Source organism: Pieris napi, chromosome 12, assembly GCF_905475465.1.
Source record: "Pieris napi chromosome 12, ilPieNapi1.2, whole genome shotgun sequence".
NCBI lineage: Eukaryota > Metazoa > Arthropoda > Insecta > Lepidoptera > Pieridae > Pieris > Pieris napi.
In genome coordinates this window covers 5,963,504-5,975,271 of record NC_062245.1, presented here as the reverse complement: position 1 = coordinate 5,975,271, position 11,768 = coordinate 5,963,504, and the positions used below count along the sequence as shown (strand labels likewise).

Sequence of the window (11,768 nt, the reverse complement as noted above, 5' to 3'; positions counted from 1 at the left end):
TAGCTGGCAGAATTGACACAGGTCTATAATTATTGGGTTCTTTACTATCACCGGATTTGAACAACGGAACTACTTTACTGTGTTTTATGAGATCCGGAAAGACTCCTTGGTCTATGCTGGTGTTAAATATGAAAGTTAAATAAGGCGCAATAGTTTCGATGATAGAATTATTGATTATTGAATCCCTTATATTGTATATTGTATCCCTTATATTGTTGAATCCCTTGTGGAATACTTTACGTCTCTGATTCAAAATTGTTAAACTCTTTTTCGTCACGCAACGTATTAAGATAAGCAATGTCTCATAAAGAGTAACAACGTCAGATAAATCAACAGAACTTGCTTGTAGCCGTCTTGTAGCAGTGTATTAACGATTTTAAACTATACGAGCACAGAGTTCCAAAGGCACAATAATTTTTTTTAATACATTAAAGAAAACAAATGAAATAATTTATCAACAATTTATTATTCAAACATTTATATACAATATAGGAATCTTATTCAATAATAATGTGATAGAACGATATCATTATAATATATATTTACACAAAAGCTAGATAATAATCTAATTTACGTAAAGAGCATAGGATATTTTTCCGCTTATTGATTGAAAAATTATATATGTATCCATATTTTTACTTACGTTTTAGGTATCGTAAAAGAAAAAAAACTTAAATCAGTCTGTATTTCTTTAATAGCTTAGTTTATGAGAAAATATAATCAAGACTAGGGAAATAGTCTATTAACCTTGAATTAATAACATTTTATTTTTAAACAGTTACTACTAAAACTACACTCAAATCTTTTTGAAGATGAGAGTAGTATTTAAAGTTCAAATCAATTTAGATTTATTGGTTTATTTAATTTCGAAACAAGATTTGATATCTATATATATAAAAGAAAGTCGTGTTTGTTACAACACTTATAACTCGAGAACGGCTGGACCGATTGCCATGGTTTTTGATTTGTTGGATTTGTTTCCGTCCCGAATAGCAGAATAATATAGCAGAATAAAATAAAATATCGGATAAGCTATCGAATAACAATAAATTAATTAATTAATTTTACGAATACAAACACCATATGGTGCCATCTGTTGACAAAACTACGCATCATTTTACGTCGAATTCGTGTCAGTTCAAGAAATTCCGATCTTGAGGTGAATGAGGAGATGCATAACCATGCTTTGATCCTGATCAAAAGATGTTGGATATCAGAAAGTGCTTAACATGCAGTATCGCCATATTGACGCTAGAGAGAAGATGCCTTATGTGTAAAACTGCCATTCTTCTTTCGCAATGGCAAGCAATAAAACATTTCTGTATTTGCAAAAGAGTTGTATTAATGTAATACTTAACATTAATGAAATCCTAAAATAAGTTAAATTAAAGTAACAACGATATTATAAGGTTGTAGGGCGGAACGAAGTTAGCCAGGTCAGCTAGTATTATATAAATTACAGTAATATTTTTTATCTACAGTACTTAATGTATATCCGATTCAGGAGCAGTTAAAAATTCTAATCAGTATATATATCTACTGATTCCGATTTCAATATTTAATTTTTGTACGTAATTTATAGTCCGCAATATATCCGATAAAGGTATTGAACGAACTTATCAAATGTACGTCGTTTGGTGAAACTATTGTGGGGTTTTTTTAGGAAGTAGTAACTTAACTAATGTAATCAGATCAATCTTATTCTTATTCTAATTTATTTTGGCGCACCGGTCCGGCCAATCTAAATATATTAGTCAATAAATCTGCCAGAGCACTAAATAACGTTTGGTTAGTGGTAGAAGGCAACGCCACGGTGAGAGTTCGTAGTTCTGCCCCGCCCCCTCCACTCCCCTCTAACATAAAGCCCTTTACACATTTGAGAACTAATTCCGCTCGTCTGATGCACCACGACATTGTCATATCCTGTAAAAATTAAAGTTTTTAAACACCAACTTTCTTTACCCAACAAAAAATACTATAAGTGAATATGATTTATTTTTCGACTTAGTCGGTAATTGTAAAGATTAAAATCCAATTTGTAAAATATATTTGCCACTTTAGTAAAATTAGTAAAAGTAAAAAAATAACATACCACTAAACCGAATTTCATAGATTTGTATAATTAAAACAAGTTTTTTTTTAGTTTTTTTTTATTGGACAATTTACACCAATTTACCTACTCCCATGCTAAGCTGGTGAAGCTTGTGTTATGGGTACTAGGCAACGGATATACATACATGTTATAGATAGATAGACATATAAATACATATTTAAACACCCAAGACCTAAGAACAACACCAAATGCTCATCACATCGATGTTTGTCTCAGCCGGGGGTCAAACCCGGGACCCATGGATTCGCAGTCAGGGGTACTAACCACTAGACCAATGAGCCGTTAATTACAAATTATTATTAAAACAGTGTTGGCCTAGTAGCTTCAGCGTGCGACCCCTAAGGTCATAGGTTCGATTCTCGGCAAAGAGGATACCGGCATGTGTCAAATCCATGAATCAACGACATGGCTGATCGCCTACTTGTACGCCATTGGATGATTATTACGTTTGTATGAAGTAAAATTCATACCTCAGTTAGGTCGTGTCTAAGCAGCAATGGCAATGCAATAGAAGTGACGTCATTACACGATGCCGATTTCAAGATATTGCGTAGCGCGAGAATTGCTGGATGACGAGACGTGATATCTCCTGAAATACAAAAAATAACGTAGAAAATAATATTAACATATAGATAGTGTTCATGTTATAAATAGAGAAAAGTTGGCCTAGTTCCTCATAGTCGTGCGTTTGATTTCTTCATTGTTACACGCTTTATATTAGCTTCACCTGTATGTATGTATGTAACCAACTCCTTCGGACTCGATTTTGACCCACTTTAAACGGACAGATTTTATTAATATTTTGCGCACCTGTCAAAGATTGATGACAATGCAATAATCCGAAAAAGAAAAAAAAAGTTAAAAAAAACTAAAAAACACGCTTGTAAAGCACATCAAACTAAAAAGTGAAAAATAATTCCTAATTTAGGCTGAAAATGGTAATGAACAAAAAATACTGGTATTATTATGAAAAAGCGTGGGGCGCTCTGTGCCATATTTTTCGTCTATAGAGCAACCCACGCTTTTTCACAATAATACCAGTATTTTTTGTTTAGCTTTATTACAAGAAGTAATTTCGGAGATTGACTGTCGACCTTCAGTAACTGAGGAAGCATCGCAAGAAGATCACTAATGTAAGGTGGAAGATAAATAAACAAAACAGAAATTTTGGCCTTTAGGTAATTAGATCATTACTAACCAGCTTTCATCTGCTCATCATCAATAACCAGATGATAGACTAAATGAGCATCCGCCAAATTGCTGTGTCTACTTAGATACACGTCCCCGGGCTGCAGCGAGCGTTTGATCCGGGCGCTTCGAACTCGCCCGTCACTTGCTACACGTTCTAAATTACGCTTTTCTGCCTGAAATTTAAGACATTGTGGGACTAAGCCAAATAACATTATCGTTACAACCTCTAGGCCTATTCCTTATCTGTTATGAAAAATTGATGAGAGTGAAATTTTACGATGCGCGCGCACCGTGACACAAAATTAACAGAATGAAGTTGCCCACGGAAGATGCTTCGGCATTGGACATAATTTCAAAACAACATTCGAATAATAATAGAATTTATGTTACACTTAATGTAAGAGAATAATGATAAATATTTATTTATTTAATTTTTCAAATTTAAACTGAACTTTATTGACTATAATGACTCCTTTACCAGTCTTTGATTATTTAATTGTAATTAATTATTTGCATGCAATCAAAAACTATTTTTAATAATACCAAAGAAGTATAACTTCTTACGCGCGTACTTAGGTACACGCATCCTTTTTTTTTAAATAGGCGGTTCCTGTGCCACAGTAGATAAAAATCGAGGGTATTTATATTTGTTTCTATTAAACCCGTTTCTTACGAGTATTAAATGCGCAAAAAAAAATTTCATTGTCGGGTTGAACTTACGGTAGGCTAGGAAGGAAGAATCTAACACTTACCGGTTCTTTAACTTTTTCAGCGATATCTCGTAATTGTATCTCAACGTCATCGAAGTGATGTTCCGTGGCCTGCCTCGCGAGGGCAACGAGAGGAGAACGTGACGGCTCGTGCTCGGCCAATAGTACTACAGCTGATAGGTCGTTTGAGTATAAGCCTAGAGCTGGTTGGGCGCGGTTCCATGTACCGCTGTGGGTAATAAAATATTTATTTTTATTTCCATAGTAAATATCTTTGTCGTTGTTTTTTTAATGTTTCTATTGAATTGAATAAATTCATCAAATTTACTAGTAACACTAATATTTGATCAAAGATAATATCCTCTTCATTAAAAACAGTTTATATTACCTACATAGTACCTATATAAAATTATAAACTTATTTATCTATTAGTATATTTTAATCAAACAAACAAGTGGCTTATTGTTGGATAGCAGATTGCCATGAAGCAGATACAAAAAAAAATTAGTATATTTTAAATGGAGATTATCTCTTATATAATCCAACATTACCATATAGTTTTTAGACTTACCTATCTCCCCGATTCACAGAACACAGATCTAAAACATCAACAGCGACAAGTCGTATATTGTGTGTTTGTTTGAGCTGTGACCCTAGATGTATGGTGAAACTCTCTTCTAGCCTTGGTGGAGCCGGTTGAATGGGCCCGGGTAAATCTGGAGGGAAAGTGCATAGTGGAGAGTTACTGGAAAAAAAATTACAACTTTTCTTTATTAATTGGTTTAAGTATCTTTATACGTTAAGAATATATCCATGAACTATATTTAAAGTAAACCTGGTAGTCTTCAATATGTTTAGGTTTATCAATGTGTGACTTGAGTAAAAAAACTAAAATTAAATAAATTGCCGGAGTCAGTTAAGGTACAAGATATTACATGGTGCTACAACATACATACAATATTTCTGCATCTAATTCAACATGTTTCCCTTCAATTTGTGAGCCAGTATTAATTGCCTAAATAATATCAATATTCTATTGCTGGGATTTGAATGTACAACTCCAGAATTTATAATTCTACACTTAACCACTATGCTCACACTGCTCTTTAACATGTTAACTGTAAATTACATAAAAAAATGATATACAAATTGTAAAACCTAAATTTTTGTTATAAAATACCTGGGCGTAGCATTTTCATTAAGCTGATAGTCATCTAACGCAGTCATCAGCCAAGCTCTATGAGCTGCTCTCTGAGCATGTCTTAAAGCATCCAGTTGGGACTCCCAATGGCCAGCTGCTACACTTTGCTCTTCAAAATGCTTTCCAGCTAAAGCATTAATTTCCTCTTCTGTTGTTGAGATATTAAGTAGCCTGATTTTATCTTCCATTTCTTGTGTTTGCCTGTAGTTTTAAAATGAAACTGAATAAATAAAATGTAAATATTATATATACAATGTTTTTGCTAAAAATTTGGCATAAACATTAAACAATAAATACAGGGTATGTTAGATGAGATTTTTATTTTTATTTATTGAAGTATCATAGATATATAAAATAGCATGCAAAATTTAAATACCTTTCAGTAAGCTTTCTGATATCCTTATCACGATTTTGAATCATATTCATAACTGTCTTAGCATAGGAGCTTTCCACTTGCAATATTGTTTCTAATGCTGGAGAATGGACTAATTTGTGATAGGCTGTTGCAAATACTTCTTCATCGGAAGAGCCCTTCTGTTCAGCAAATTCTAATACATTCTCCTTGAAATTTTTCTCCCATCCTTTGATAATTCCCTCAATATTTAGCTCTCCATTTTTCAATTGGTTTAGTAATTTTTCATCTCTTTCATTGTGATAGTTTTTAGTTTCCTCAGCAATAAATTCTGCTAACTTTTCATTTAACTCTGAAAATTGTTAATAATATTTACCCTTAATTTATTATGAAAGCAAGTTTTGTGGTAAAACCTAAAAACCAATTACTTAATTTATACATTTTCATGTCTTACTGAATGCATCAGCTCTCTCTCTCTGATCGTTAATTTATCAAAGATTTTTTTGTCAAACCTGCGTGGAAGATTTTTGTATACTAGTAGAGTGATATATTTAACCATTTATAAAACATTTATTAATACAGTCTATAGAGCTTTATAAGTTTCTACTATAAATAGGAAATATAAAAACAGCATAGCATGACATTCTAAAGTGATTTTAAGTTTCCATAATGAATTAATACGAAGATTGTTATACATACCGTCTTCCAAGTATACAGGAATATGAAACATTTTTAACACTCGTTGGACCAGCTCACGTGAGGATCCTTCGTAAGGAATATCCACAGGCACCTCCAATTTAAAAAGAACCTCTTCATTTGTACACGTAGGAAATGAAAATTTAAATGTTTTTGTTACGTTTTCAGCTGCCTCAGTCGTCATCATAAGATAATTAAAAGTATCTACTTTTACGAATTAGAAATTTTTTACTAAAATCATAATTTAGAAACACCCATAAGTTGTGGGCAATAACAATCAATCAGCTGTTTTTTTATATATATTTAGAGGTATTTGGAGTTTCACTATTATATGATTTATTATTTGACGATTAAAATCATAGATGACAAGTGACAACTGACATTGCTGCAAAGAAATCTATCAATTGTCGTACTGCGCTCATTTTGAAATATCCTTTGCCTTTCCCATTAGGGATAAATTAATATCATTATCATCATTTTGAAATAGTGGAATTGTTTAATGAAAAGCCTTAACGGTCCATTACAAATTCATCTACATATTTGAAAATCAAAGAATACTTTTTGTTTTTTTGAATAAATTAATCGTTATCGTTGTTTGGTAGTGTTTTTAGACAATTAACGTATTTCGTATCTCACACCTATTGAATATGAAAACGGGCCTTTGTAGCTCAATAAAATAAAATTTACATGTGCCCACATCCTACCACAGGTGCAATTTGTTTGTAATATGGTGAGATGTTAGGTCGTAGTAAGTGAAGTCTTTGTTGGATGGAAAGCACTATCTCTCTTTGGTAGTCAATGTACCTACTTGGAGGAGGTGGCAATTCCTCGTTTTGCGTTAGGTACGCTTGTCTGTTTTTACTGCTGCTAACATATTGCTTGAGAGTTAAATATATTTTAAAGATATACTTTACACTGCTATATTGGTTTGTCATTGTAAGAATGTATATTTAGACGTAAAAATGTGTTATTTCCGTGACCCATTGGGAAGTTAAGGGAGATCAGTCAGTCATATTATTAACTCCGAACTTTAAAATTATTTAGCTATCTTATGTATTGTATCCTAATTTTTTGTGTTATGTGGGTGTGTGGTGAATAAAGACAAGGTTGCTATCAATTTGGCTATACCTTAATTTAGTCAGACTTGATACTTTATTTGAAACAAAACATTAATGAATACATAGTATTCCGTTCCCTCGTCTCCCGTCGTTTGCTTTCACAAACCCGTGATAGGGACAGTTGTAACTTGTACACGCCATTCGTATAGTAGAACTATATTTTCATTATATATAAATTATAAAATGGAAACAATGTAACATAGAGTAATAAATAAAAAATAATTCGGTTCGCAACGCGTTTAATCCGTGCGGACCTGCGGTCGGGTGGTCAACCTCTTCGTAGTGGAATCAATTTACGCGGCTTCACCGCCTTCCTCCTCCTCTGCGCTAGCGGTCAGCATGGTGATAAGCTTCTGGGTGTCAATGAAACCTTTGTCGTCGATTTCCATCTGGTCGTACGCCTCATCGACTTCGTCACCGGAGAACTTGTCGCCCCAGGTCATGAGTGCGTGCCTGAGTTTCTCTGAGTCGATTCTGCCGTCCTTGTCGAAGGTTTTGAAGGCGTTGATGACAACGTCGTCATCGTCTGATCCTCCGGACATGCGATTCGCGAAGAGTGTGAGGAGCTGGGTGAAGTTGATGGGGCCGGAAGCCTCACCGACCATCTCATCCAATTCCTTCTCGGAGGCCAGTCTGCCGAGGGAGTCGAAGGTGGCGCGGAGATCGCTCTTACCGATGATACCGTCCTTGTCGTGGTCCATTAGCTGGAAGGCCTGTGGAAGAGAAATAGATATACAGTCACATTATTTTATTTTGCAAAACAGCATAGATTTGTTGACAAAACAAGACACTCGCATCAAATAATCATTTTGATTATAATTCAGATGACGTATGTTCAATTGTTAAGTTTCCACGAAAATCTTTATAGTTATTATATGATTTAACATGTTGGACATGAAATACCCTAATCATATCATCAATAATAGTTACCTCTTTGAACTCAGCGACCTGCTTCTGTGTGAACATAGAGAAGACATTGGATCCAGTGCGCTTAGCCTTACGGCTGCCACGGGAAGATTGTCTTTCAGCGGGGGCTGCTGCCTCCTCAGCGGGTGCTTCTTCTTTCGCCTTCTTCTTCTTGATCTTCTTTTCCTTATCCGCCTGAAACATTAAAGCAAAGCAACGTCTGAATTATTGAAACATTAAAGTTTATTAAAGAAATTTCGTCACAGGTTGGTAAAGTCACCCAAAAACAATTAAATTTACCATTTAAATTCTTTTTGATTCTTATTTAAGTTTTAATTCGTTCTAATTCGAAAAATATTAGATGTACTAGTTGCTTCCCGTTTTGGCAGGCGCCTTTATTTTTAGGACAGCTCAGCTTACGCGCCCATCTCATTTCGTTACGTAAATTATACGGAAATAGAATCCTCTTAGAAGACCAGATTTATCTTGAAATACACGAGATACAAGATCACTTTCATTTACTTTTTCAACTTTTATAATTATTTACACTATTTCAGAACAATTGTAGCTAAGTATTTAAAATCTCTAAAAAAATATGTTTATTCATTGTGATTCCTTAGTATTTAAAAATAAATAAATTATATTTTGTAATTTATTTTTAACTATCAATATTTTTTATACTTTAGAAAAAAAAATTAAAAAGCTTAGTTTCAAGTTTAGAAGTTGAATAATTGTTGTTGTTTTATTTAAATTTAACTTAGATCGATCCGTTATCTCATTGAACTCCAAGTATTGGTGTAATAAAAATATTGTCAAACGTCACTTCACTATCACTTCACAATTCACTAAACTTACCATTGTGTTGAGTTTGTTGATCGACGGAAGAGAGACTGTACCGTTCGGTAGTCCCACCCTGACTCCGAGATGTTGCTCCCGTTTCAACTACCTAGCTTTTCCCTCCCCACTTCCCCCCGAGAATCCGTTCCCGGCCAATACTCCATTCCATATATAGTTCGCCAAATCAGAGGTATAGGAGTATCAGAAAGCGTCCGTGAGCTGATCCAGGCAGCCGCGACTACGAAAATAATTATCGAAATTCGATTGTATTTGTAATAGATCTTTTTAGCACAGCTGTGCTAATTACCTGTTATTTGTGCGTTAAAGCAATTAAAAGTTTATTTTTATCATTTACATGCGTGAAAACAATTGTAATATTTTAAACAGTTTTTATATTTATTTTATTTTACATAACTATATTTCTTTTAATTTTTGGAAGGATTTTTTTTCTTAAATTTAAATAAAATAAGTGCCGCTGCAACCTTTTTAGGTCTGGGGTTCAGATTTCTGTTTCATTATCATTGGTGATCAGTCTCCTGTATCTGACACACGCCGTCGACTTTTTGGGTCTAAGGCAAGCCGGTTTCCTCACGATGTTTTGCTTCACCGTTCGATCGAATGTTGAAAGCGCGCATAGAAAGGAAGCACTGCCGGGTTCGAACCTACGACCTCAAGGATGAGAGTCGCAAGCTGTAGCCACTAGACCAACACTGCTCTGCTTTTTTCTTAAATTAGGAGTAAAAAGTCGAATTAAGGACGTTCTTAACGTTTTTGTTTTTATTGTTAATTTAATGAATACTTACTCTTCAAGAAGTCATTTATTGATACATATCATAATGAAGTAGAAGTCATTTATTGATACATATCATATGATACATATCATAATCCTTTTAGAGCAAGATTCTGCATCTATAATATCTTTGATTAGGTTTTTTTATAGATTACTATTGCACCTGGTGTAAAAATAATTTTAAATAAATATTATTCATAAATTTTATCGACTTAAAAAAAGGTATCATACTGACCAGATGATATATTTAAGCTTACAAGCATCATGTCTTAAATTTCTGTATATACCATAATTTTTGTATATACCAAACATACATTTTTTACACAAATTTATCGGATATTATAAGTATACCTATAACGTCTTTAAAAAATGTCGAAGTTTTTTCAAAGTGGATTCAGTCTTCAGCCTTCCACTGATTTCTGGAGGTGACATATGATCGGATGTATGGTAAACTTATTGAAAAACCTGTGTTTCACCCCCCTTTGGGGGCTTCATATCCATAATACTGTGACCAACCTTCATCGTTTCAGACTTTTTGCGTGACCACGTTCGAAATCTTTTAATATAGCCATATAATGGGTATTGGAGATTTTATGTGAGTGTAGATTACAAGTATGTATAATACGCACCTTGGTGACTAATACTCGAGTTAAAATTAACACAGTCCGCCCAGCATATCGTGATAAAAATAGTACGCTCCATTTGTTCTCTATTTATGTCTCTCAGACTCTACTTCTTTATAATTAAATGATTTATTTATTTATTTCGAACTACAGCGAACGAAAAATATATATAACAAAAAGTACATATAGCCAAAGATAGAGTACATAACATTTACAAAAAGGTTCAAACATTTATAAAAGGAAAAAATCTATAAACATTATCAGCCGATATTTAGTCCCTATACATACAATTACACCTGAATTAGCAAGAATTATTTACGAAACATGGTTTCACGAGTCGTTCCCGATATTGTCATGACTTACCAAAGAATTTGAATCATATCTACGACACTAATGAAAATAATGGAAATTCAAAAACGAAGCTGGTTATGCCATCCTCAATGTAACGGATCAATAGGACGAGTGATTCTCAGTAAAACAAGGTCTTTGCAAGGCTTTGAGGAAGTAGTACATGGGACAAGGAAATAACAGCAGTGTCATTAGGGCTTGGAGAAGACCATAATAAGCGCCTCTGAAATAGTTTGCAGCTATAACCCACTTCTACCCGACGGTTTCTTCACCATCTAAGGCCAACCATTGGACTATTCTTTCGATGACAAAATTGACAACCTGAGAAGATCTTTAACGTTTTTTAATATTTGTAATTAGTTTAGTTTAGTTTTAGTTTTACTTCTAGAGTTTTATGTAATTTTATGATTTCTTTGTAATTCTTTATGCACTTCTTGTACTACACCCTTTTTTATTGTAAGCGGTGATAAGGCCGCCCCATTGCCTACATATGTAAGGTATTTTTTGAATTGATGATAAAATATCGCATCAAAAAGGACCATTGGTTTTCTGCTGGGGTCATAATCAAGATCAGATGGTTGAGAATGAAACATCACAGAACACGCTCCTAATATATTTAAACTAGTTATGATAAATCTACTTATTTAATGTTTCAAAGCTCAGTAGTGTGAAACTAAATTCTTGCAATTTTGGCCATCATTCTTCAATTGGCCGATTTGTATATTGAGACTTAATAAAAGTTTTATTGTCTAATAGCAACAATGAGAATTTATTGTCAAGTTGATTTTAGATCTTATACTTCGGTAATATAATGAAAATAGATTTCCAAGTAGCCTGCGCATACGCATTTTTCGCGTTCCATTCTAACAAACATTAACATGCG

The 11,768-nt window shown here is 33.7% G+C and overlaps 2 protein-coding genes across 2 annotated transcripts; both read right to left on the bottom strand.

Moving 5' to 3' along the window:
- Positions 1 to 1,423: 1,423 nt before the first annotated feature.
- LOC125054375 (protein C12orf4 homolog) lies at positions 1,424 to 6,517 on the bottom strand. The gene is made up of 8 exons (XM_047656226.1): positions 6,267 to 6,517; positions 5,592 to 5,919; positions 5,195 to 5,416; positions 4,586 to 4,759; positions 4,057 to 4,243; positions 3,312 to 3,477; positions 2,584 to 2,702; positions 1,424 to 1,923 (listed from the first exon to the last, which is right to left on the bottom strand). Exons 1-8 carry the CDS (start codon positions 6,448 to 6,450, stop codon positions 1,705 to 1,707), a joined length of 1,599 nt encoding a protein of 532 aa, XP_047512182.1. The 5' UTR covers positions 6,451 to 6,517; the 3' UTR covers positions 1,424 to 1,704.
- Positions 6,518 to 7,396: 879 nt separating this feature from the next.
- On the bottom strand, positions 7,397 to 9,278 carry LOC125054376 (myosin regulatory light chain 2). The gene is made up of 3 exons (XM_047656228.1): positions 9,143 to 9,278; positions 8,312 to 8,482; positions 7,397 to 8,094 (listed from the first exon to the last, which is right to left on the bottom strand). The coding sequence occupies exons 1-3, from the start codon at positions 9,143 to 9,145 to the stop codon at positions 7,675 to 7,677; spliced, it is 594 nt and encodes a 197-aa protein (XP_047512184.1). The 5' UTR covers positions 9,146 to 9,278; the 3' UTR covers positions 7,397 to 7,674.
- Between the last annotated feature and the right edge of the window lie 2,490 nt (positions 9,279 to 11,768).

What these genes read in the sequence shown, in the direction of transcription:
- LOC125054375 (XM_047656226.1), bottom strand. Translation starts at nt 6,450, where the DNA reads ATGATGACGACTGAGGCAGCTGAAAACGTAACAAAAACATTTAAATTT. An exon ending in TCCTGTATACTTGGAAGACG is followed by an intron (nt 5,920 to 6,266) that starts GTATGTATAACA and finishes AACAATTTTCAG; the next exon opens with AGTTAAATGAAAAGTTAGCA. An exon ending in ATCAGAAAGCTTACTGAAAG is followed by an intron (nt 5,417 to 5,591) that starts GTATTTAAATTT and finishes TTAAAACTACAG; the next exon opens with GCAAACACAAGAAATGGAAG.
- LOC125054376 (XM_047656228.1), bottom strand. An exon ending in AGGTCGCTGAGTTCAAAGAG is followed by an intron (nt 8,095 to 8,311) that starts GTAACTATTATT and finishes TCTCTTCCACAG; the next exon opens with GCCTTCCAGCTAATGGACCA.